Below are 24,548 nucleotides of genomic sequence, written 5' to 3' on the forward strand. Positions count from 1 at the left end.
AAAAGGCACAGGAGTGTGATTCAGCATGGGGAGTGCTGGGAGTGCGATTGCTGGGTTGTAAATTTTACGGAGCGGACCAGTAGGAAATGAGAAGGGGGGGGTAAACGATAACTGAGGGCCTGCTGTTTGGTGCTAAGGAGCTGGCCTTGTCCTGACGGCAGCAGAGAGCACTGAAGGGCTTCTTGAGCAAGGGAATGGTCAGATTTACGTCCTCACATCTCAGGTGACTAGAGAGTAGACTGGGGGAAAGGGGCTAGTTGAAAGGTAATTATACACTACTGCCCAGATGTGATCTCTCTCCTGTCTCACGAAAAGGAAGCAGAGCTCCTTGGAGAAATGGCCCAGGAAATGTACAAGATGAACCTGGAACATAATGTTCTGCCAGAAAGCAAAGGAGCTGTCAAAGGTGACTACTGTAGTATCATTCAGAAGGACTCGGGGGCTAATCTAAAGAGGCTCCTCCTGGCCAAAGATGGGATAATTTGAGCATCAGTAAACTCAAAAGTTCATGATATTTTTAAAATATTGGTCAGCTTTGGTGGATGCTAGAAACCAGTCACTTCGTCAATAAACAGCAGCATTTATCCTTTCTTTTCTGTATAAACTGTACTTCAGGGTAATCAAAAAGTCAGTAAAAGTTTCTCTCTATAGGGGCTTCCCTGGTGGCGCAGTGGTTGAGAATCTGCCTGCTAATGCGGGGGACACGGGTTCGAGCCCTGGTCTGGGAGGATCCCACATGCCGCGGAGCAACTAGGCCCGTGAGCCACAACTACTGAGCCTGCGCGTCTGGAGCCTGTGCTCCGCAACAAGAGAGACTGCGACGGTGAGAGGCCCGCGCACCGCGATGAAGAGTGGCCCCCGCTTGCCACAGCTAGAGAAAGCCCTCGCACAGAAACTAAGACCCAACACAGCAAAAATAAATCAATTAATAAACTCTTACCCCCAACATCTTTAAAAAATATGTTTCTCTCTATAGAAGTACTCCAGCTATTACATGAAGGAATTATAGGATTAGTATCACTATTTTAACTGACGAAATAATGAAGCTAGGAGATGATAATCAATAGCCAACAACATCATATTAAGAGACAAGCTGACATATGCCTCCTGATGGAAGTAAGCAACACGTCCAAAAAGTTGAATCTCAGGCATATTACATTCTAGATCAAGTACCAGTTTACAGGGAAGACGGGTCAGAGGACCATGTTAAATGACATAATGGGGATGCAAGCCACAAAATCTAGTAAAACTGTAAGGACAAACCTAGATTCTTTTTTAAGAAAAAGAAAAGGCGAAGAAGGAAGAACGCAATTAAAAAACAACAACAACAATAGAGGGAAAGGAACCTAGAGGTTAAGACTTACGAGCCATATCAAGAAAATGGCAATGATGTAGACCTGAATTGGATCCTGATTCAAATAAACCAACTGTAGATGAGAGAGAGGGAGACAGAGGGAGAACTGGGGCAACTTGAACCTGTGGTAACCATTCTCCAGGATGCCCACCCACCCCTCAAAAATCCTGGCCTCCTGGTATTCATACCCTCTACGTGGAAGCAGGCTGGTACTTATAATGGGACGAATACTGCAGAACTGTGTGATTTACGCAGCTTGGTCATGAAGGGCATTGCAGCTTCCTCCTTGGCTCTCTGGTGCACTTGCTCTGAGGGAAACCAGGCATGGGATCAGGGCCGTTCAAGCTGCCCTGTGGAGAGTGCTTGCAGAGGGGACCCAAGCCACAGCCAGCACTGAATTGCCAGCCAGTGTGATTGAGCCACCTGGAAAGCAGATCCTCCAGGAACTGTCAAGCTTTCAAGTGACTGCAATCTCAGGAGACACTGAGCCGGAACTAGCTAAGCTGCTCCTGAATTCCTGACCCACAGAAACTGAGTGACAGTAAATGTTTATTGTTATTTTAAACCACTAAGTTACACAGCAATAGATAACTAATACCAACACGGACTAGATAGTTGAGGATTTAAAGTATTGCTAATGCTAAGTATATAATATAATTAATATAAATACTGCTAATCATGTAATTGTGATGATGTTCTTTAAAAGTTATCTTTTAGAGGTGCATACTGAAATATCTATAGATGTATTAATATGCTGTCTGAGATTCGCTTCAAAATAATACAGTTAGGGACTGGGTCCCTGGTGGCGCAGTGGTTAAGAATCCGCCTGCCAATGCAGGGGACACGGGTTCGAGCCCTGGTCCCGGAAGATCCCACATGCCGTGGAGCAGCTAAGCCCGTGCACCACAACTACTGAGGCCTCGTGCCGCAACTGCTGAAGCCCGCGCACCTAGAGCCTGGGCTCTGCAAAAAGAGAAGCCGCTGCAATGAGAAGCCCGTGCACCGCAACAAAGAGTAGCTCCTGCTCGCTGCAACTAGGGAAAGCCTGCATACAGCAACGAAGACCCAACGCAGCCATAAATAAATAAATAATGAGGTTAGGTGGCAGCAGGGAGTGGAGGGTATAGGTGAAGTGAATGGTCATGAGTTTATATTAGTCGTAGCTGGGCAATGGACATATTCGCTGTATTATTCTCTCTACCTTTTTGTACGGTTGAAATTTTCTATAATAGTTTTTTTAAAAAAGGTACTTAGCAATGGTCCAGGCAAGAGAAAAGATGGTGTGAAATATAACAGTTGTTATAAGGATAGGAAGGTAGACAATGAAATAAAATATTCAGGAGGTGAAATGTCCAGGCCTTAGTGAATGAATAGATGCAGAGAGGAGAGAGAGAAGAATCTAGGGTAACTCTCAGGTGTCCGGACGGTCCTACCAGCCACTTGCCAGCTCTGCAAACTTGGGAGACTCAGTCAGCCTTTCTGTGTCTCATTTTCCCATGTGTAAAATGGAGGTAAAAACACACTTACCTCATAGGATGATTGTGAGGATTAAGTTAATTAAAACATGTAAAGAAAGCACTTAGTACGGTGTTCGGCACGTAGTAAATCCTCCAAGCGTTAGCTCTTCCACTGGGGAAGCCCAGGACTGGGGGTGGGGAGGCCACCATCAGGGATTTCCACAAAGGTGCCAGGAGGCCTTTGCATATAAATCTGAAGCTCGGGGAGAAGTCAGGGATAGACATGTGGATGACTCGGCACATTTTAAACCCATACGAACGAGTCAGCTCCTTGAACAGACACTTCACCAAAACAGATACACAAATAGCAAATAAGCACATGAAAAGCTCTTAAACCTCATTAGGTGTTAGGCAAATGCAAATGAAGTCAACCACGAAATACCACTATACACTGATGAGGATGGCTAAAATTTTTTTTTGTTAATTGTGATAAAACCAAGTACTGATGAGAAGTGGAGCCACTGGATCCCTCACACTGCCAAGCGGTGAGGTAAAATGGTACAACCTCTGGAAAACAACTGGCAGTTTCTTCTAAAATTAAACATGCATTAACCACACAACGTAGCGATTGCACTACTGGGTATTTATCCTAGAGAAATAAAATTTTGTATCCACGCAAAAATCTGAACAGAATGTTCAGAGAAGCTTTATTTGTAATAGCCAAAAACTGGAAACGATCCAAACATCCTTCAACAGGGGAATGTACACACTAACTAATACATGCATGTAAATACATGCAGAGTAGCGATGGAATGCTACTCTGCAATTAAAAGGAAAAGCTATAGATACATACAACTCAGGTACATCTCAAAGGCATTATTTTATGAAGATGGAGTGAGCCCAGTGGAATTCCAGGAACCTCACCACTTAAGGAGCATATGGAAATCTTTTAAATCTGTGCACTACCCTCAAACTCAACTCCTGCTGCCTAGGTGCAGGCCCTACTGAATCTTGCCTGGAATATTGCTCCAGCCTCCTCACCGGCCTCCGAGTACCCAGCCTTGGGTCTCTCCCGTGCACTCTGCACACTATTTCTAGACGAATCTTTCTGATGGCGAGCACTGAACTTTTCAATGACTCATTTTTGCTGTCAGGATAAAGTCCAAACTTCCCATCATACATTCAAGTCTCCTGCTTACCTCTGTCCTCTTATCTTTTAGTCCTCCAGCCATAATACACTCATATTTATGCTAGAATGTTCCATTTGATCCCTCACTGCTAGGCCTTGGTATTTTTATTTTTCTGCCTAGAACTCTCACCCACACCCACTTGGCCTGACTCATCATACCCACCCTGCAGTTCTTAGTTTTGATACCACCTCATCTAGGAAGCCTTCTCTGAGCCCCCAAGACTGGGCTTTAGCCCCTTCTGGGGTCTCCACAGCATCCGGGCACCCTCCATCAGAGCACTACCTGCGCTCTCCTACGATCCGTCACCCAGTGACTGGCAACACCCACTAGAACTGTGAGTCCCAAGGGCTGGGACATGCCACATTTGTCCCTGGGTCCCTGGTTTAGTTAGCTCAGTGTTCACACCTACTAGGTGCCCAGTGAATGTTCCTTGTGTGAACAACACTGTGGGTGCATGAGGAGATGAAGGAATGAAAGGGGAGGCCCGGCGTGGGGCGCAAGGGCCCCTGCAGAGTGTCCTGACTTCAGAAGGGGCAGGAAGAGAGAGGCAAACCAGGCCCAGAGTTCCTTCTGCTCCCTTGCCAACGCTGCCTGCCTTGGGACTGGCTGTGGGAAAAGTGCCCACCCTGAGGTCCAGCTGGGGCTGGACTGGCGAGGGAGGTTCCAGGTGAAACAGACTCTGACAGGGACAGTTTATGTCCGTCCAAGTCCACATATTCATGTTCTCTGTACTTTGTGCAACGCGTGTATTGGGTGTGGGGAGACAGTAGCCAGGATGCGGTGTGATGGTCACCAGGGGTGAAGGGAGGGGACCCTGCATCTCGTCTTCTCGCCACAGAGTGGCACTTCAGGCCTGCAAACCTCTTAGGTGGGCGCTGCCGCTATTGCGCCACCTGGTGGCCATGTATTTTCCGACTGTTCCGTAGGAAATGATTTTTTTCTTTTCAAGTTGAAGAATCTCAAACAAAGAACATATGCGGCATACTTGACTTTGAGGCTTTTAAATAACTCCTTGGATCGCTTCTGCCTTAGAGAAGGCCCCCAGTGCTACCCTGTTAGCTACCCTACGAGTTAACGACGGAAACCCGATTTTCTGGTGGCTTCTGCCACCTTAGGTCCCAGCTGCCCTCTGTTCGGACTCTTCCCTGCCCACTTACCCTCCCGCAGGAATCATCCGCGGCGCTTACCAGAGACCCGTGTTCAACTCCTGTGCTCCTGTGGGTGGCCCTCCGCCACCCACTGCCCGGTTCCTCGATCTTCACGCCTCCCAGGGCTTTCACTTCTGGCTCATTTCAGCTAGCCTCAGAGTATCGAAGTCTACTCTTCCACTCTCAGCCCACAGCCCACAACGTCCCAGCTCTCGCATGCTCTCTCCCTTGCATTCTGGGTGCATTGAAACTCCAGTCCTGCCCCCTTAACCCCTCCACTTTATCCTGCTCCTTTCAAGGTCCCTCAGGCATAACCTCTGTCTTTGTTTAATGCAGACTCTGGAGCTGGACTGCCTGGGTTTAAATCACAGGTCTTCCACAGACAAGCTTTGACCTTGGGCAGCTTACGTAAGCTCTCTGAGCCTCACTCTCATATTAAAATAGGGATAAATACCTACCTAAAAAGGTTGTGGTGAGGATGGACTGAATTAATATGTGTGAGCACTTAGAACAGTGCCTGGCACACTGTAAATGCTGTGTGTGTGTTTACTCTTATACGTTATTATTATTGCTCAGGCTGGAGCCTATGGTGGATGACATCGCCAGCCACCTCAACAAAGCCCATCCTTGCACTAAGCCCACCATCTTCCTTTTCTTGTCCTAGAACCAGGCCTCTGCACCTGCTAAGAGAAGAAACAGGAACCACAGAAATCCCACTTTCCTGCAGATTGTGCCACTGGACGTTTCTGCTTCTCAGCCTCCGTTGGGCTCCAGCCTCCTTTGAAAAATCCTTGACTTGTCCTTACCCTGGTCCCTCTGCTCTGTCTGCAGTGACCATTCCGCATCATCACCACTTTCCCCAGGCACATGGTATGAAATTCAAAAGGTATAAAAGGTTACAGTGAAAAAAGAGTCCCTCTGTGGTAACTTGATAAACATGCCACCATATTTTGTAGTCTATCCTCTTGACGCGGGATGACCCCTTGTCTCCCACACTCTGATCCGCACAGCCCTGCACATTCCCTGCTCTGTTCCCGTCTCCCGAAACCCTTCCACTGGGTCCTCTCAAGCTCATGGCTCTTCATCAGCAAACTTCTCATGGACACAGCCTCTTCGAATGTTCCCTTTGACCTCCTGGCTTTCCCTGAGGACGCCCTCCCTGCAGACCTCTCAAGTGGGCACTGCTGTCTCTCCCTCAGCCCCTGTGCCATAAGGCCAGCGGGTGTGTAGGCACCCTCTGTACTCCTCAGTGCTTTCAGACCGTTTTTCTTCCCTAAAGTCCCTCAGCTTTGAATCTCATGTCAATGGACTATTCCACCCATCATGCCCCTCTTTTCCACTTGTCTATCAATCTCTGGGTTACTTCCTCTTATTTCTTGAGGTTTTGGCTCCTGCCTCACTGTCACCCCCTCTGTTGCTAATTCTGTCCTAATTCTGAGAGCTCTCAATATCTACAGAGGTAATCCTCCCAGTACTTTGGCCTCTGCATTCCATGACCTCTTTTCCAATGACCTTGCCCTCTACCCTATCTGAGCCACTCACTCCCATGGTCATCCCCTGGTCCTTCTCATTACCCACAACTGCAACCCTTCTGTATTAGTGTCCCAGGGCTTCCGTAACAAAGTGTCACAGATTGGGTGGCTCAAAAACCAGAAATTAACTTGCTCACAGTTCTGGAGGCTACAAGTCTGATCAAGGTGTTAAGTTAGCAGGGTTGCTTCCTTCTGAGGGCTGTTGAAGAAGAATCTGTTCCTCTCAGCCCTCTCCCCTAGCTTCTGGTGGTTTGCTGGCAATCGCTGGCATTCCTTGGCTTGCAGATGCCTCACCCTGATCTCTGCCATCATGTTCACGTGGCATTCTCCCTGTGTCCAATCTTCCCCTTTTTATAAGGACATCAGTCATTTTGGATTAGGGCCCACTCAAATGACCTCATTTTAACTTGATTACTTCTGTAAGGTCATTTCCCAAGGTACTGGGGTTTAGGACTTCAAAATTTTTTAAGGAGGGGAGAGACACAATTCAACCCATAACATCTCCCATTCTCCCATAATCTCAGTTTCATGCATCCCATCCTCTGACTATCACCTCTTTTCTTCCCAACGTCTTTCCAACTCATTCCCCCTAGTACTTTATCTCCAAAACTCTTTTGATTCCACCAGGACCTTCAATCTACTGATTCTACCTCCCTTCATGCCTCTCTCCTTTATTGCTCTCTCTTCCCTCTTTAACCAGTGTAAAGCCCACAGCCAGTTAACAGAATTGCTTCCATGCATGTATCTTCGATTCCCTTGCCTCTCTCTCTTTGTTGCACTTATTTGGCAAATTGGCAGCCCTGGCTAATCCAACTTGCTCCCTATTCTGTACCTAATATGGCAGGAGAAAACCCCCCCACCACATTCATATTAGTAAGTCTCACTTTTAATTCCTAATCACCTAAAGTGGACCCTTCATGCTGCCTGGTAATCCTACTATATTCTCTAGCCTATTCACTAACTTTTGAGCTCCTAGATGACTACTCATTCTATCTCCTCTCTTCTCAAACCTCCAACAACTCTTTCTCCCATCCTTCCTCTTGGCCAATGACCGTGATTATTTCCTTGAGAAAATAAAAGCAATCAGAAAAGTTCTTCTGGGACTTCCCTGGTGGCGCAGTGGTTAAGAATCCACCTGCCAATGCAGGGGACATGGGTTCGAGCTCTGGTCCTGGAAGATCCCACTTGCCATGGAGCAACTAAGCCCGTGCACCGCAACTACTGAGCCCATGCGCCACAACTACTGAAGCCTGCGCGCCTAGAGCTGGTGCTCTGCAACAAGGGAAACCACTGCAATGAGAAGCATGCACACCGCAACAAAGAGTAGCCCCCACTCGCCACAACTAGAGAAAGTCTGCACGCAGCAACGAAGACCCAACGCAGCGAAAAAATAATAAATAAATAAATAAAGTTTTTCTATAAGTAGACACCACCACATACACTCACCTACCTGCCTTCCTGTACCTGTGGATGCTGCTTAAGTACACTTGTGCACTGAAGCCCAACAATTTCCTCTTTTCTCTCCTGCATCATCAAATTTTCTCTATTTTGTCATCCCCATAAGTATAAGAAAATGCTTTAACTTCTATCTTTAAGAAACCCTCTCTTAGAGTCTGGGAACAGCAACTCCCCCATAATAATGAGCACACCCAGCCCCCAGATCTTGGTTTCTAGAGATTGTTCCCCACTGAAAGAAACCAGGGCTCTTTGGAAAAATGGCTGATTTCAGGGTTGGGTTTGCGAAGATGAATCTTGAACATGTTACACCAGAAAGTATGCACTCAAAAAGAATGATGGAGATTTGTCAAAAGACAAAACAAAACAAAAGCCAGTTTTAAAGGGATCCTACTGGCCAAATCATGGACAATTTGAGCACCAAAGTAAATAATGGTAGTAATGGATTATAAACCATTGAATAAAACAGGACACCGTGAGTCCATACTGATATAAATAAATGCATAAATAGAAAGTTTGATGAAAGTGAAATATTTACATAGTTTCAAAGTACCTTCCCACTATGTTCTGTGCTGTTTCTGCTTCATTTCCTCTGACCTCTAAAGAGATGGAGTATCCCAGGGCTTAGGACTCAGACCTTTCCTCTTCTACTCTCTTGGTGATCTCATACAGTCCCCTGGTTTTAAATAACATCCATATGCTGATGACTTACCAATTTATATCTCCAGCCCGGGCTTCTCTTCTGAACTCTAGACTTCTATAACCCACTGCTTACTCCACATTTTCCATTGGATATTGTCCAACAGACATCTCAAACTTAACACATCCAGTACTTAACTCCTGAGCTTCCCTCCCTCAAGTCTGCTCTATCCACAGTCTTTTCCATATCAGTTAATGGCAACTTCTTCCTACCAATTGCTCCAAAAACCTTAGAGTTATCCTTTATTAAAAAAATTTATTTATTTGTTTATTCATTTATTTTTGGCTGCTTTGTGTCTTCATTGCTGCCTGCAGGCTTTCTATAGTTGCGGTGAGCCGGGGGCTACTCTTCATTGTTCTGCTGCATGTGGGATTTTCCCGGACCAGGGCGCGAACCCGTGTCCCCTGCATTGGCAGGCAGATTCTTAACCACCGCGCCACCAGGGGAGCCCCCCTCAATGTAGTTTTGCTTTGCATTTCTCTAATAATTAGGGATGTTGAGCATCTTTTCATGTGCCTATTGGCCATCTGTATGTCGGAGTTATCCTTGACTCTCCTCTCTTCCCCACATCAATTACATTAGCAAATCTTGTTGTTTATAGTGCCTCTGCCCTGGAACAGGCCCCTATCTCTCACTGGAATTGCCCAAGAGGCTTTCTTACTGGTCTGCTTCCATACTTGCCCTCTATGGTTTATTCTTATCACTCTCTAATTGCTCCCTATTTCACTCTGAGTAAAAGCCAAAGTCCCTACACTGGGCTCCAAGACTCCAAGACATGATCACCAAATCCTACCAAATTGGCTAAGACTAAAAAGTTTGATACTGGGCTTCCCTGGTGGTGCAGTGGTTGAGAATCTGCCTGCCAATGCAGGGGACATGGGTTCGAGCCCTGGTCTGGGAAGATCCCACATGCTGCGGAGCAACTAGGCCCGTGAGCCACAACTACTGAGGCTGCGCGTCTGGAGCCTGTGCTCTGCAACAAGAGAGGCCGTGATAGTGAGAGGCCTGCGCACCACGATGAAGAGTGGCCCCCGCTTGCCACAATTAGAGAAAGCCCTCGCACAGAAATGAAGACCCAACACAGCCAAAAATAAATTAAAAAAAAAATTTTGATACTACTCAATGATGTAGAAGATAGTCTCACTTATACATTGTTGACGAAGCGCAATTTGTTAATACCTATAAAAGTTTTTAAATTAAGCATATTCTATAATGCAGCAATTCCATTTATAGGAATTTATCTTATGGAAATACACAAGAGTGGCCAAAGACACATATGCAACGTTCACTGCAGCATTGTTTGTCATGGGAAAACACGTAAACATTGCACACCCATACAATGGAAGACCGTGTAGGATAATGGATATTCATGGGCTTTGGAAAGATCTCCAAGATACATTAGTAAGTGCTAAAAGAAGCAGCTCAGTAATTATAGAATAATCTCATTGTCTAATAAAAGGTCAACATAAACATACTCTGTGTGTTTGCGTGTGTGTGCATTTAATAAGCAATTTGAGGGAGCTATCCCTTAGAGCTATCTGAGAGACTGTCTCCTGGGCTTGAAGTCCTCAGAATGTCCACCGAATAAAACATAATTCTCAAAGGAAAAAAAAAAGTGATTTGAAAGGAATTCCAATCAACTTGGGTTATGTCTGGGGAGTAAGACTGGGAGTTGGAATATGAGAGACTTCCTCTTCCTTATATGAATATTCTATTCAATCTCAATTAGTTTTTAAACCATGAACATGCATTTTTATAATCTATGTCTTTAATAATTACAAAAGAAGGTTTTTAAAAAAGATCTTCCTTACCCCAAGATCAAAGAAATGCTCACCTATACTTACTTTAAATTCATATGTCGGGCTTCCCTGGTGGCGCAGTGGTTGGGGGTCTGCCTGCCGATGCGGGGGACGCGGGTTCGTGCCCCGGTCCAGCAAGATGCCGCGGAGTGGCTGGGTCCGTGAGCCATGGCCGCTGGGCCTGCGCGTCCGGAGCCTGTGCTCCGCAACGGGAGAGGCCACAACAGTGAGAGGCCCGCGTACCGCAAAAAAAAAAAAAAAAAATCATATGTCTTAAAAAAAATTACTTATATGCTTGAATTAACTCACCCAGGACTATAGAAGGGGATACATACCTAGAATTTGCTGCAGAGAATGACTGTTTCCTTTAAAAACTTTTTGATAAAGGAAACAAAACACTATTTGTAGAAAATCTAGAAGAGGGTGAAGAAGAAAATAAAAACCACTGGCAACCCACAGAAAACCTCAGTTAACATTTTGGGACATTTCCTGCAAGAGACAGGGTACCCATTAAGGTGGAATCTGGAACCTTTTTATAGTCTTTTGCTGATGATGCCATTTGTGGGGGACAAAGAAGGGGGGTCTGAAAGTTTGGGCTTCTTTTGTCTGGGAAATCCAGCAGAAAGGGTCATACACAATGGTAAGGCAAACATTCACCCATTGTTCACGGAGAAAAAAGTGAGGTCACCTTAATTCTGCAAGCAGATGTTGCAAACTGAGATATGAAGTGTCCTGCCATAGTGAGGATCAAGTGGTCTTTTAGCCAAACCCTTCCCTGAAGTACAAAGAGAAATTGGTTTCCCGGGAGTGTCTTGAACTCACCTGTGTGTCCCCTGCCACAGAATTATTTCAGATGGAATATTCTGTTTGTGTGGAGGGCACACACAGCCATGTGCGCCGGGGATGGCTTGTCTGGGCCCAGCACCCCTTAGTAGCACACTGGGGGACCTAGGGACGAGAGCTGCCCACCTTGGAATGGTTGGTAGGGAAGGGCTGGCTCCAGGTACCAAGTATGGCTGATGCTACTCTGCCCTGGTGACTGGCAGTGAGCTTCTTCTCAGGTGGCCCACGTTGCCCTGGGGCCTAAGAGGCCACCTTGCATTTGCAAACACTGCAGGACAGAGCCCAGCAGCAGACTGAGCAGACCCTGGTGACAGAAACATGCATGGATCCTTGGTCTCAGCTTGTAGGAGGTGGAGTCCAGAGTTGAACCCACCATGCCAAGCTCCTTCCCGGAAAGGAAGTAGGATAAATACCCTGTAGGCGAACAATTCTGTTTTAACAAGGAAATGAGGTAATCCATCAGGTTCAAACAGAATGAAGGGCTTAAGAAACCAAGAAATAAAAAGTTAAGAGAAGGATGTAGACTTCTTTAAGCCCGCCTGGCAAGAGGCAGAGATCAGCAGCTTGGTAATAACATCCTTAAGCCCCTAAAAGCAGAAGGGACAGTGGCATAGCTACCTGGAAGCAGAAGATAGAAGAAAATGCGATCCTGACATTTGAAGAAAATCAAGATGTCTGACTCGACCCTTCTCTAAGTCGTGTTAATTTCCTCAATGATGACATCAACTAAGGGAAACAGGAGGGAAAACGGCCAGGTTGGGAGAGGGGTGGGAAGAGCAGAGAGCTGAGGAGAAAGCTGGTCTGGTCCAATTTCCCAATCGTCCATAGATAAGGAAAACCAAGGCCCAGAGAAGGGATGTAACTTTCCCCACAGAACCAGACTCAGTGGCTAAGAAAGACTCTTGACGCCCAGTCTAGTGCTCTCCAGCCCTGCCCCTCAGAAGTGATCCAAGGCCAAAAAGGGAGGAGGAGATTAAAGTCCTGGCAGAAGAGAGCAAATTTACACACCCAAAAAAATCACTCCCACCAGGCTCCATCACTTCTCAGCCTTGGAAAATCACTGAATATTTATTATTATTTTTTTTGGCTGCGCCATGTGGCATGCAGGCTCTTAGTTCCCTCACCAGGTATCGAATCCATGCCCCTGCACTGGGAGCACAGAGTCTTAACCACTGGACCACCAAGAAATTCCCCCATTGAATGTTTTCGAGCTTCAATGTCTTCATCTATGAAATGAAACAGGAGGCTGGCAATATGGTAGGTATTTAACGGGGAGTTCTTTCACTGCTCTCTGGACCATTCAGGGCTGGAGAGACACTGCTGGAAGGAGCTAGTATACAGGGAGGCGTTAACAACCTCCCCGCCCCTGACCTTCCTTGGGCTGGTCAGAGTACAGGACAGCATCCAGTGGTATAACCGAGTTGTGAACAGGCCCAGCACTACTTCCTGTCCAGGCACCCCTTACCTCAGCTTGGCAAGCCTGTGATGTCAACAAAGACCATGTATTCAGTACAGGGCCCCCTATCTCCATGATGAACCGTCCAGAGTCCCAGCCACAAGGCCAGGGGTGTTAAGCATGCATGATGCCCAGGTGGCCTCCAGACGGTATGTCGTGGGGCAGCGGTGAGTGCAGACAACGGCAGGGGGTGTGCTCTGGACGAGTCACCCCACATCTTGCAACCTGGGCCGGAAGGAGGCCTTCCCATAGGCCCAACTTGACTGGCCAGTGTGAGATGGGCTGGGGCCACCTGGGTCACCTTCAGGTCACTGTCCAACTCCACGTCTAACAGGAAATCCAAGGGCTGGAGGGCAACAACCACTCACCCCATGGCCTTCTCACGTCACACGGAGACCCTTCCACACAGCCTCATTCCTGGCTTCCCCATCCTAAAGTGAGAATTTGAGAGCCAGGGGAACTTCTGGCTGAAATCTGAGGTAGAAATAGGGGCAAGAAGCTCTGAGGAAAGCCCAAAGTCCGTGGAGAGACTAGAAGGCGGCAAGTTGGAGGCCCAGTTGCGCCTCACTTCACGACAACGGGAGGTGTGGACACTTAACTCTGTCTACTCCTGGGCCCCTGAAGCTCAGATGCACGTCCCACCTGAGCTGGTATGTCCAGTGTTTGAGCGCACGCCCAAAGACGCCCTCCCCATCTTCTCTCCGAGGGGCAGCCCAGCCTTCTGCCCCACCCAAGCTCTGTGCCAGGGGAATTTCCCCACCCCCAGGCACCATTCCAGGTCTAAACAGACCCCACTTCCCCAACCCTTAGTTACCTTCTAGGGTGACTCCAGCCAGTGGCCCTGGTGGAGGGAGCTGCCTCACAAGGGAGCCTGGAGCAGAGTCCAGGGCCCTGGAGTCCTGCACCCCGGTGCCCACGCAGTCTCCACCTGCCTGTCCATCCCTGAGTCCTCCCACAGAATGAGCTGAGTCAGGGGCAGGGAGGGGCCTCCACGTTTTATTAGGGATACGGCAGAAGCAGAGGCTGGAAGCAGAGCAGCCGCGTTTTTTAACAACAGATAAATTAACCGCAGTGTGGGGATGGGAGGAGGGGGCGCGGGCGGGTGGAGACTGGGCCAGGTGCTTTAATATAAAAAAAAACACAACAAAAAAGACAACAAATGGGCCCCAAAGACATGGGGCAGGAGAGGGCAGCACCATCCAGACAGCGGGGAGGGCCAGGGCAGACAGAGAGAAGGCAACTTGACCCCTCGCCCCTGAACTCCACCAGCACGGGGCTTCTGAGGCAGGGGAGCTGCCAGGGTGGGTGGAGATGGCACGGCTGGTGGGCAGGAAGCCCAGCACCACAAGATGGCTCAGCCTGAAGTGGGAGCTGGGGGCCGGGACACAGCGGCCTCGAACCCCCAGTCCCGCAGAGGAAGAGCCTTACTCTGGGTGAGAGAAGGGACCAAGGGTGGGGTCTCTCCCTGAGCTGAGAGCGGTCATCTCCTCCACAGCAGCGGCGGGCAGTGGGGTGTGCCGGGGACCCCCTTCACCTTCTTGTCCATCTACCTCCTTGGTCCCTTCAGGGAGGGGCCCCACGGGCCCCGAGGGGGCGGGGCGTGAGGCGAGCCGGCCCAGTCCGCGGTCTCCGACGCCAGAGCGGGGCGTAGCCGCTGCAACCGCTCAGCCCTGACTCCCGCAGGAGGACAGCGAGTCATAGAGTGAGTCACTGAGAGACTCTGAGGTCTCCAGCCCCGGGGGACCCCCACTGGCCACTCTCCCTTCCTCGCCCACGTCCGATGTGCTGGGGGTGCGGCTCCCCCCAAACGCTGGGCCCTGGGGCGCAGGAGCTGGGCGGCTGGGCTCCAGGCTCCGCTTTCCGTCCACGTCCACGGGCAGGGCCTGGGGAAGGAGGGAAGGCTCGGGAGGAAGCTCCTCTCACCCTCCCCGCCTGAGAGGCTCTGCCCACCTGACGGGGGCGCTGCAGAGGAAGCAGGCTGGAGGCGCGACTGAGCACAGTCCTACAGTCCCACCAAGGTTCCGGAAGGGAGAGAAGCCCTTTCCCCAAGAGGGGTGTGAGAAGGTGGGGGTGGGGGGTGGGCTGCCCACTCAGTCCTCCTCCCGGACAGGGCTGTACCTCACCCCATGTCGTTCCCTCCTGCCCTCCAGTGCTGTTCCCTTTTCCCCTTCGGCCATGCTCACCATGGGGGTCCTGGGCAGCCCCTCCAGTTGTCGGGGTGGGCATAGGAAAGGGTCAGAGGAGCCGCTGGCTGCCCTCGCGTTGGGGAAGGTCCAGTTCTTGGCCAGCTGGACAGGAGCAGGAGGGCCTGGGTCTTCACAAGGATCTATCCGGGGACAAGGGGAAGGTGGGTGGTGGGTGGAGCTCCCAGAGAGGCCCACCCCCCTGCCCAGGCACTCACCGTGGGGACAGGTCTGATGGCCCCGGTGGCCCGGAGCAGCGGTGAGCAGGGCGGGGAAGGCCGGCATGCTGGGGTGCCGCCCGCTCACCAGCAGCTCCTCTATGCCAGGCACCTCACGCTCCAGTGTGTGGGCACGGCGGGGGACTTTGGTAAGGGGTGGGGGCCGAGCTGGGGGCACCCCGGCTGGGGGCTCCAGCCGTGGTGGCTTGGTCTTGGGAAGATTCTTACTGGGGGTCCCACTGCTGCCATGGTCTGGGGGCGGGAAGGTCCCAATGCCACTGTCCAGAGTTCGAGTCAAAGAGCCACAGGCTGGGGAGGGGAGGGGAAGTCAGGGATGTGAAGCTGCAAGCGGCTCAGCCCCTCTGCTTTCTTCTGGCTTTCTGCCCCTGCCCAGGTTCCACCCTTGGTCAGGGCCCCTCCTGGCCCCACCGGCTCAGTCACCCCTGCCTGCCCCGCCCCACCTCCTCTAGTCCTGGGGAAGAGGGCAGGGCAGGTACCCTATTAGGCTGGGAGGGATTTATTCCTGTGCAGCCCCAGTGCCCACTGATGCTTGGCACCAAGATGCTATAGGGCCTGGCACCTGCCGTGGTGACAGGAAGGAGTAAAGCAAGCAGGGGGTAAGGGGCAGGTCCCAGCCTTGGCCCTTGACCCTGCTGACCTGTGAAATGTGAGGTGGGCACTGGCTCAGCCAGACTGTCCTCTGAGGGCATCTCTTCCCGCCTCCCCGGCTCGCTGCTTGGCTGTACAGGGTACAGGAGACCTCAGAGCCCATTCCTCCTCCACCCTAATCCCCTCCATCAGGATCCTTGGAGTATGGGTCTGAGAGTCCTGGCAACCTGCCAGCCCTCAGGAGGCCCTCTCCCCTCCCCATTCTCCTTGGAGACCAGAAAGGCATCCAGCAGCTTCCAGGCCCCAGGGAAGGGGAGCCCTCCAGGCGGTAAGAGACCTGGCAGGGCCACAGAGCCAGGCCCTCCACCCAGCCTGCGCCCCAGGAACTTACCTTCCCAGGAGGTTTTCCGCAGCCCTGAAGAGGGCCCACCAGGCCATTTCGGGGCCCACAGGCCGGCCAGGGGTTCTTGGGATCAGAGGACACTGGCTGGAAATCGCCATACTCAGGTTTGGGCTCCCGCCAGCTCTTGGGGGGCAGCTCCTTGCCATCCACCCTAGGGGAGGCAGTGCAGATTGCTGTGAGGAAGGCCTGAGCCCACTCACACATTCTGGCCTCCCTCCCTCCAATGGTGCTGGGCCTAGTGAGGCACCCACTGCTCCCTCCCCCTGGGGAAGAGGACATATCCCTGGTGGCTTCCCACATCAACCTCTCCTGACACCAGGAACAGGCCAAGACCCCAGGGAAAACTCCAGAGGATCAGCAGGGGCAGGGAATATGGGAGAACTCCCCCAAAGCTACTCAGGGTCAAGCCTAGAGACCTCTCCGACAATGTCTGCCGGTAGAGAGCAGACTCGATCACATACTGGTCCACACGCGACACACCCTGCCTACCCCAGCTGACTTTGAGCGCACTTGCTGTCCAAACCACACCCTACCTGGAGCCCGATTCCTGAGGACATTCTGCCTTACCTGGCCCAGACACAGCAACCCCAAGATGGGGTAGCCCCTTCTCTAAACCACAGCTCCTTTTGCTGAGTCTGTGGCAGGTGCCAAAGGGCAAGATGGGAAGGGAGCCCTCCTTTTTCTACAGGATAGAAAACCCCGGAGGGAGAAGACCTGCATCAGCCCAGTTAGGTACTAGCACTCCCTTAACTACTGCAATGCTGCACCTCAGACAGGCTGCCTCACCTGACTCAAGACAGTCCAAGAAAATGTAGACTGTTAACTCTTCTCAAATGAGAAACTGGGTCTCAGCAAGTTGAATATCAGCCAGCCATAGAGGAGGGGAGCTGGGACACAAACCCCTGGCCCCTTGTTCGAGGCCCCAGTCTCTCCTCTGGGCCAGGCCGTTAACCCTCAAGATGCTTTGGTGCCATTTCATTTGACCTCCTACACCCTTTGACCTCTGGGAAGCCCCAGTTCCTGGGAAAGGCAGTCCCAACCCCAGGGATGCCCGTGTAGGGAAAAGGGCCCCCAGCCACCAAGCCCCTGCCAGCTGGTCCCAGGCTCTCACCTGTTGAGCAGCTGCTGCATGAAGGTGTCCGCACCCTGGTACATGCCGGCCAGCTGGCCCTGCACCTGCCCCAGGCCTGCACCGGGCCCTGGCGCTGGTCCTCCGGGCCGTGGCCGGGCCCTGCTGCTCAGGTAGGCCTTCTCCTCCTCCAGTGCCCGGCGCAGGTCTTCCGCCTTGGCCATCAGCTTGGAGATGTTGAGGCTCTCGGCCTCCAGCTTCCGGGCTTCCATCTTGACCTCCTTCCGGAGCGGGGAGCCCCCGCCAGCCCCTTCCTTGCCCTTGGCGGCCTCTGTGCGGCGGTTCAGCGCTGGCAGCTTGCTCTTCTTAAGGCCGAACCAGCTGGCGATGCTGCTAGTGTTGCGGTGCTTGGCCTCGGTGCCGGGGGCCCGCTCCTGGCCCTGGAGCCGCAGCATGTTCTCCTCGATGCCCTTCATCACCTTCTCCTCAATGGCCGAGTGTGGGGCCCGCCCCTCAGGGCCTGGGCCTGGGTCGGCAGGGCCAGGTGCTGGGGGTGTGGGCTGGGCTGTAGTGCCGCTGCTGTCTGCCCAGGGTGGGCCCTTCCCCTTGTCAGGCTTGGGGGGCTCCTTGGTGGCTGGTGGGGCCACAGGTCGGGGCACCACCTTGGTGGGCGACTTAGAAGGCAGCTTTGTCGGGCTGCCATGGGGACTCTTATTGGGCTTGCCGAGGCTGGGGGTTGAGGTTGGCACTTTGGCAGGGGTGCGGGGTACCTGGGGGCACAGGGCCCCTGCCAGCCGGCTCTTGGCCAGCTCCACTTTGGTGAGGCAGCTCCTTGGTGAGACAGGCTCCAGGTCCACCCGGGCCCCCATGGAGTGGGAAGAGTAGACTCGGGACCCAGGGTCCCCCAGGAGCCCAGATTCCTGTTGCTTCAGGCTGCTTGTGCCTAAGGCCACGGCCCCCCGCAGGGCCCCCTTGGCTTCTGGCTGCTCAGGGGGCCTGGAGGCAGAGGGCGCTGTGTCTCCAGTGCTCTCCCCTGACTTCCCTCCTCCCCGGGCCTTCTCGGTGCCAGGCCTAGCTGGCACCCCATTCTTTTCTGGGCCCTGGGGCCCCTCGGGGCCAGTCTTCAGTTTCCCCAGGGCTGCTAGTCTGTCCCGCAGAGGTGTGTAGCCAGGATCCCCAGGTCGCCGGCCCGGCCCCTGACCAGGTTTCTTGGACGAGCTGCCGGGGGTCCTGCGGCCAGGGTGGGGAGACTCCGAGCCTGCCTTGTCCAAACTCTTCTCCTGGGCACTCTCATAGGGGCAGGATTCTGGGTGGCAAGGGCTGGAGGGGACTCCAGGGTTTCTGAGGACCTCAGGGGCCCGTGGCACCTCCAGAGTTAGTTGTGGGTAGGTGGGCACCTGCAGCGGGGATGGAGGTGGCTCTGGGGGAGGCCCCCTAAAGGTGCTCCGGGAAAGGTCCAGAATGTTCTCGTAGCAAGGAGACACCACTGGTCCCGGGGAAAGCGTAGTGGACAAGGCTGGCTGGGGAGGTCTGAGCTGTGCAGAATCTGGGGTTGTGGGGCAGGGTGACGGGCTGGTGGGCAGACCCTGCACCCCCTCTGGGGACAGCTCTCCTCCGCCTAGACCCCTGCGGGCCGGCAGCGGGGAGGGGCTGCCGTCTGAGCCACTGTTCCGACAGGGGATTCGGGAGTTCCGGGGGAGCTGGGGGCTGAGCTGGGGGCCCCCTGGGCTGGGTACCTTCTCTGAGGCTGGAGGCAGCTTTAGAAACTTGAGACCTCTGGCTGGAGAGGGCAGAAGGGGTCCTTGGGCTTCCCCGGGAGAAGGGGAGCCAATTTGGAGCTTGCTTTTCACCTGAGATGAGGAGTGGGGGTGGCCAGACCGTGAGCCCAGGGGGGCGTCCCCTGAACCCATGAACACGCTGAGGAAGGGGAGAGGCCCCTGGCCCTCTGAGGTAGCACCAAAGCCCGGCCTGTGGGCCTCCGGGGTACCCCCTCCCCAAGCTGACTTGGGGAGGCCTTTGGACTTGGACAGCTGTGAGGGCCCCTGGTCTGGGGAGGATGGCTGCCTGGGACCCGGCTGTTCCCCGCCGAGCGGGCAAGCGGCCCCGGCCAAGAAGGCCTGTAGGTAAGACTCCGTGTCCTCGAGGAGCTGGCCCAGGTTCAGCTGTTTGCGGGCCAGGGCCCCGAGCAGGGTGTCAGGGCTGGGTGCCTCGTTGGGGTCACCTGCCTCATCAGAAGAGGAGGAGGAGCTGCTGCCTGGGACGCAGGGTGGCCCGGAACCGGTGCCCTGGGCCTGTGGGGAGCCCCTACTAGGGCCCCAGGGCCGCCCAGCACTCTCTTCCTCCCCTGGGCCCCCTAAGAGGCGCTCCCAGTGCAGCAGGCCTCCCAGGCTACCAGGACCTAGTAGCAGGTAGGGGGCCCAGGGAGAGGGTTCAGGCTGAGGTGGGCCACATAGCTCGCCATTGATGGGCTCTGGGGAGCCGGAACCCTCGCCTGGAGGCGGCCAGGGGGTGGCAGGTGAGCACAGAAGCAAGGGGTCAGTCTCTTCCAGGGCTCTCAGCACCTCCAGGATCTGGGCTTTCTTTCGAAGGAACGGGGATAGGGCCTCCAGCGCTGGGGGTGGGGCGGCCGGGGGTCCTGGGCCTCCTGGCCGCAGCTGCTGCTCCCAACACACCTTGGGGGAGAAATGGCATGAGGAGGAGACTGTGTGCAGGCCGGGGACCCGAGCTGGCATAACTGAGTATGCCAGGAACAGAGCTGGCCTGGTTTGTCTGTGTCCCCAAAAAGGAACTGATAGCTTCTGGGATATGCTGGAAAGCTTCCCCAGGAGTCTCTGAGTCCGGGTTACCCCAGCTGTCCTTCCTAGCACACCTGGGGTTGGGTGGGCACCCATCTCCCTTTCTGGTTATCTCAGCACCACTTGCTACCAGTATTTGTGGGTCAACAGGGCTGACCACCTACAACCCTGGTATCTATGTTTGCCCCAGGGGAGGGAGGCCTGTCCATTTCTCAGGCTCCAGAAAGAACACAGACTCAAGAAAGGGATGTGATGTGGCCAAGTCCTAAGTCAGTTGCTGCAGGCAAGCCCGGGCCTCCTCAGGTCAGGCAGCTGTCCTGCTGAGCTGATCCCTGTGGAGAAGCAGACTGGGAATGACTCCATTGCAAACCCTTTCCTGCTTCTCCCAGGCCCCTTCTTAGGCCCCGTCTAATCTGGTACAGTGGTTAACTACATGGGCTCTAGAGCCAGATTGTAGGGGTTCAAGACCCAGGTCCACTGCTTAACTAGTTATATGACTTTCAGCAAGTTATTTAATCTCTAAGCTTCATTGTATCACCTGTAAAATAGGATGGTGATTATGTTTAATCTCACAAAATAAGATGAATGAAACCAGATATGCAAAAGAATGAATGAGTAATAGTTCTGGACTGGGATAAGTAAATATGTGTATGATTATAAATTTATGCCAAAAATTACCAAAAAAAAATATAAATGAGATCCAGGTGTCCAGCACAGTGCCTGGCACAGACTAAGAGCTCAGGAAGTATTAACTGTGAGGCTGACTGCTGTACTATAACGCCTCTGCTCACGAGACCAGTGGCTGGGGGTGGGGATCTGTTTTTCTTGGTACGAGGCTGACAGCTGAGGGCTCACACCCAGCCTGGACAAGAATCTGTGTGCCCGGAAGCAGCCCTTCCCCTGGGACTCATTAGGAAACAGCCGTGGAGCACCGGCTGACGAGCCCGGAGCCAGCGGAGCCACAGACCACAGTGCCCAGCGCTCCTACCTCTCTCTGCCCAGCACAGCGTCCCAGAGGCAGCGAGGTGGTCGGTCCCTCAGCGGAGCTCAGGGAGGGAGAGGCTGGTGGCTCTGAAGGCAGCTGGAGTGGGGCGAGTGGGATCTGCAGGGGAGAGGCGAGGTTAGCACAGGTGCTGTCCGTCCCAGGTCCCTACTCCCACAGGAAGCTATGGCTTCCCATCCAGGGGCAGGGAAACATTCTTCCAAGTCTGTTCCTTGGGTGACATCTCCCGGCCCAAGGTGTGGCTCTCACCACTTGGTCAGAGGAGCCTCGGGAGACCACAGCACAGGTAGATTGAAGACGTGCAAGCCCAGGTGGCCAGGAGGTGGGACAGGGTAGGGAGATCTGGAGAAAGAGGAGTGCCCCTGGGCCAGCAGGCAGTGGCAGGCCTAACCCAGGTGTCCAGCGAGCCTCCAGGACCCTCTGCTTTTCTGAGGGACCTCCTCCCTGATTACAGAGAGGGTGAGCCTCGAGGCCCCTTCTTGTTCTGACTACCCATGACCCAGCATCCACGGGGTTGGCTGAGACTAAGGGAAGAGGCATTTGTTACTGGGTCCTGGAAAAGAGACGGTGGGAGTTATCACTTCTGTCTCCCCTGAATGGCCTCATGTGAAATCTCTGCTCTGAGGATTACAAAAGTAGTATTGTTTTTTGGCTGCACCACACGGCATGTGGGATCTTAGTTCCCCAACCAGGGATCAATCCTACGCCCCCTGCAGTGCAAGAGTGGAGTCCTAACCACTGGACCGCCAGGGAATTCCCACAAAAGTAGTACTTAATCATGGATCACTTCTCTCTCACTCCCCTTCTGCTAGGCATGTCGACTAGATACAAGTCAGTTTTAACTCTCCCCGTCTCATTCTCCATGGCTGTTAAATCCTGTCTCTGCGGTGTCTCTGCCTCCCCTCCAGCCTGGCCAGCTGCAGCCTCTCCTGCGGCCCACGATCCTCACACCTCTAGCCTGCTCAGCATTTCAGTCTCTCTGACCTGGCTGGGTGGCTTTTCAATCTCCTGTGTACCAGGCAGCCTAAAGCATCTTTTTCTTCTTTGTCTAAAGCGTCTCTGTACTCATAGCCTCCTCTGCCTGCCCACTGCCTCCAGAGACAAGTCTGAAGCCCTCTGCCGGCATTCCAGCCGGGCCTGCTGGTCCTTCCCTGACACCATCCCCAGCTCTCTCTCACTCACTCTTTACACATCCTTTGCTCAAGTCCAGCTAAACAACTCTCGGCTCCCTAGGATTCCCTGCTCTGTTCCTTCCACAGGGAACCCCTTCTCCCAGACCCCTACTGCAGTCTTTTAAAATCTCCCATCCATCAGGGCCCAGGTCTGACGTCACCTCCTTCAAGGAACCCTCCCCAGCCCATCTCTGATGGCCTCTCTGCCCCTTGGGCTCTTGGTCAGCAGTGTCACACTCTGTAGCCCTGCCTTAGTGTCCAGCAGCCCCAGCTCTCAGCGGTTACGTTCGCTCTGCACAGGCCACAGCTCTGTCCAATTCCATATCTGTTGGCAAAGGCACTGCTCACAGTAAGAGCTTAATTAGCATTTGCTCAATGGAGCCTCCATCCTAGCGAAGCACAACTTGGAAATAACATTAATAATGACAACTAGCCACCAGTCACTATCTACTACGGGCCAAGCACTAGATATTATCTCATTTAATCCTCACAACAACCTGCAATAGAGGTATTTTCATCCCCATTTATAAGGGAAAAAACCTGTGGTTTGTGTGGTTAAATAATTTACCCAAGGTCGCACAGCTAAGAATTAGATAAGTTAGGGACCCAATCCAAGTTTATCTGAGGCCAAGGTTCGTGCTCTTTCCATTATGTCATGTTACTTCTGGGGAAGATCAATCTATGGTCCCAAACCCCAAAATTCATTAAAAAATTCCCAATTCAAATCCCAGAATTCATTTAAGTAAAAAACAAATGATTTCAGGATGATCTTCACCTCTGTTATCATCAGTCACTGAAAAGGGTATGGACAACAGGGTAAGCTTGGCTGGTGTGGGTCAGGTCTCTGGGGATTCCTGGGTCAACCCTACAGTAGGGACAGACCCAAGGCAGGGGGAGCTGCAGAGTCATTGCCGCTGATTCACCCAGGTCTGCACCGGCCTGGTGAGACAGGGGCTGCGGAAAGGCCATGGTGGTGAGACGCTTTCTCTGCCGGGGGTCAGGTTTCCCAGAGAGCTGAGGGCATCCTGCTCAGGATCTGGGGGCCAAGAGCTACCTGGTTTGCATCACAGACACACAAATTCAGACATACACACAAGGCGTTTCTCTTCTTGTCAAGGTCGGGGTGGGTTGGCGGTGTGCTGGTTGACCTCAGAACCCACCGTTCACCTCAGGTACCTGGAGCCGCTCCTGACCCACCCAGGTCTCCCCCATCCTTGGGGCTTCCTGACAGAGTGGACCCCAAGTGACATCTTAACTGAGCCCAGGACTTATTCCCAGTAGCCTCCTGCTTCTCCTGGGTAAGGCAGGTTTCAGGGCTAGAAGCAGGGACAGCGTCTGCAGCCATGCTTGGGTCAGTGGGTGAGCACATGCAGCTAGGCATGCGGAGAGTCATCCAGGTGAAGTGCCTTTCCTGACCTCTCTGTGACACCAAGCATTGGGTGCCTTACACCTGGCCCCACCCCTGCCCCTGGCCAAGAAGAAGGCAACGCAGTGGCCAAAGGAGCCCCTTGGGAGCTCGAAATAATGGCATTTTCAGCCTCCACCCATCTGAAGGAGGAGGAAGCAAGGATCTTTTCTGTCAACAAGAAGGGATACCGTCCAGCTGGGCGGGGAGCACCTGGGAGGTGGGGGAGAGCCAAGCTTAAGGGAACTCAGGAAGTTTCTCCCTCATCTAAGGCTCAGATCTATCAGGCTAGGTCGGCCTGCCCTGGATGGCCACAGCCCCCAGAATGGAGGGCAATGGCTGACGGCCTACTTCTGTAGGTGTCTGGGAGAAGAGAGGGTGATGATATTGACAGGGCTGGGGGGAGGCAGGAAGCCGAGATGTGAGGAAGGAAGGAGAATCTCTTGTGCCCACCTGAGGGAGGGAGCCTGCTGTGAGCTGAAGTTTCTGCTGAAACAGGGCGCTCAGCATCTGGTTCTGCCGTTCCAGGTCAAATACCCTCTTCTTCAGCTTGATGCACTCCTCCCGCAGGTCCTGCCACCCCCGGGAGGTGGAGGAAGACAAAGAGAGGATGGTGGGGAGAGGGAGAGTGGTATGAGCACAGTCGCCTTCATCAGAGCAGCAGGCACTCCTGCTGGGCATGCCCTTCTCTTGCAACCTTCTTCTTTGAGGGAGCTGACCCTGCCTATGTTTACGGCTATCACATCTTCTGGGGATG

General features: G+C 52.9%; 1 protein-coding gene across 8 annotated transcripts in view; it reads right to left on the reverse strand.

Annotated features, from left to right (window-relative positions):
• Positions 1-13,910: 13,910 nt before the first annotated feature.
• NCKAP5L (NCK associated protein 5 like) overlaps positions 13,911-24,548 on the reverse strand; it is a 32,025-nt gene continuing 21,387 nt past the window's right edge. For 6 of the 8 annotated variants that reach the window (XM_033436352.2, XM_033436344.2, XM_033436346.2 and 3 more), the window contains 7 exons: positions 24,245-24,364; positions 21,200-21,313; positions 17,459-20,088; positions 16,336-16,498; positions 15,994-16,075; positions 15,118-15,644; positions 13,911-14,817 (listed from right to left, as the gene is read on the reverse strand). In XM_033436352.2, coding sequence (XP_033292243.1) covers positions 14,599-14,817; positions 15,118-15,644; positions 15,994-16,075; positions 16,336-16,498; positions 17,459-20,088; positions 21,200-21,313; positions 24,245-24,364 — 3,855 coding nt within the window. In that variant the 3' untranslated portion in view covers positions 13,911-14,598. Of the gene's footprint in view, positions 14,818-15,117; positions 15,645-15,993; positions 16,076-16,335; positions 16,499-17,458; positions 20,089-21,199; positions 21,314-21,463; positions 23,675-24,244; positions 24,365-24,548 lie in introns of those variants that run through there. The other 2 variants (XM_012534618.3, XM_033436349.2) reach the window with 2 other exon arrangements.

The sequence above is a fragment of the Orcinus orca genome, chromosome 11 (genome assembly GCF_937001465.1).
Source record: "Orcinus orca chromosome 11, mOrcOrc1.1, whole genome shotgun sequence".
In the NCBI taxonomy this organism is placed as follows: Eukaryota; Metazoa; Chordata; class Mammalia; order Artiodactyla; family Delphinidae; genus Orcinus; species Orcinus orca.